The following is a 1,353-nucleotide window of genomic DNA, read 5'->3' as shown; positions in this document are numbered from 1 at the left end:
ATGATTCTATGATTATTATTTATATTAATGCCTGGAGCAGTGCTGGCCATGGTGGTGCTTTTCACCAACATCTGCAGCTCAAGAGGCATCAGAGCAAACCCAGGCTGATCTCTTGGCATGCCTGCTGCAGCTTGGGGGACAGGGAGATGCCTTCAAGAAGCAGCTTGGATTCAGCTTTCTGACACCACACATCACAGTTCCTCAAGGAAAAAGAGATACCCAGAGGTTTTGGGGTTCCTCTTTGCAAAGCCTCACTCAAGAATGGGGACAAGGAGGACTAAAGAAGCAGAGCATCCCCCGCAGATGGGTCATTTCAGGTTTAAACCTCCTAAAAATGGAGGAGATAAGTGTTGCCACTCCAGGAACATGCTGCCTCCCACTCCAGACACCAGTCCCCTCCTTACCTGGAATGAGTCTATGACAGCTACAATCATGTTCAGCAGCTCGCCGCTTCGGAGGGTCTCGTCTGGGAACTGGAAGAGTACAAAAGCAAGGCAGGGCTCAGGAAAGGACACCAGGGTGAGGCCAGTGAAAAGCTCCTGTCCCCACAGCTGATGCAAAACCCCTCCTCGGTTCAGGCTCAAACACACACATGTTCCTCCTTGCAAGGGGCAGCATCACCCTGCCTGACCCAGCAGCTCACCAGAACCAGCACCACTTCCTAAACACAACGTGGGGTGGGGGAAGCAGCTCAGCGGGGGGAAAAAGAGCCAAGAAAGCACAGGAAGGTTGACAGGCTCATTTCTGTGAGCAGCCAGGTTCATTCACCACTCGAGAGGGTAAGGTGCCCAGGACATCTGTGAGATGCAGCTGACACCAACCATCTGGAGCGAGCGGAGCCACGCGAGGAGCGAGGCTGCTTTCCATCGTGGGTGGCAGAAGTCAGCCAGCCCAGAGTGGTTCAAATGCCCCATTTTTCCCCTATCCTTGCTAGATTTGCTGGCTGGTCTGTCGTGTGTTACACAGAACTGCAAGGAAATAATAAAAAAAATCAACACATGGGGCAAAAGGCCAGGAAAACTGGCAGCAGCAAGCTGTGGCTGCGCTGTTTGGATCTGGCTGGCCAGACAGGCTGCTCTCGGGACATTCTGCCTGACTGGAGCTGGTTGTTACGCCCACGGGGGCAGCAACAGTCTGACCTCGCTTTTTTTTTTCAGGGGGAGAGGCTGTTAAATCCAAAGGGTTTAACCCAGGGAGGGGATCCAGCTGCTGTTCTACACCAAGATCCCCTCTGGACCATGCACCACGCTGCTGTGTGGTTTGGTACGTAGCCCTGTGGAGTTTTTCTCTCCTCCCCAGGATGTTGCTGGTGCCCCTTTCCCCCACAGAAGCCCCTGGGAAGTGCTTGTGAGG

The 1,353-nt window shown here is 53.6% G+C and overlaps 1 protein-coding gene across 1 annotated transcript in view; it reads right to left on the bottom strand.

The window, feature by feature from the left end:
• Positions 1-404: 404 nt before the first annotated feature.
• The window catches only part of LOC104520578 (integrator complex subunit 3), a gene marked incomplete at both ends in the record, with an annotated part of 14,982 nt that continues 14,033 nt past the window's right edge, over positions 405-1,353 (bottom strand). Inside the window, one exon of the mRNA XM_010162306.1 lies at positions 405-473. Coding sequence (XP_010160608.1) covers positions 405-473 — 69 coding nt within the window. The remainder of the gene's footprint in view (positions 474-1,353) is intronic.

The sequence above is a fragment of the Antrostomus carolinensis genome, unplaced genomic scaffold (genome assembly GCF_000700745.2).
Source record: "Antrostomus carolinensis isolate BGI_N321 unplaced genomic scaffold, ASM70074v2 scaffold23152, whole genome shotgun sequence".
NCBI lineage: Eukaryota > Metazoa > Chordata > Aves > Caprimulgiformes > Caprimulgidae > Antrostomus > Antrostomus carolinensis.
Note: the sequence above shows the minus strand (reverse complement) of the source record. Positions and strands in the feature narration are given on the sequence as shown.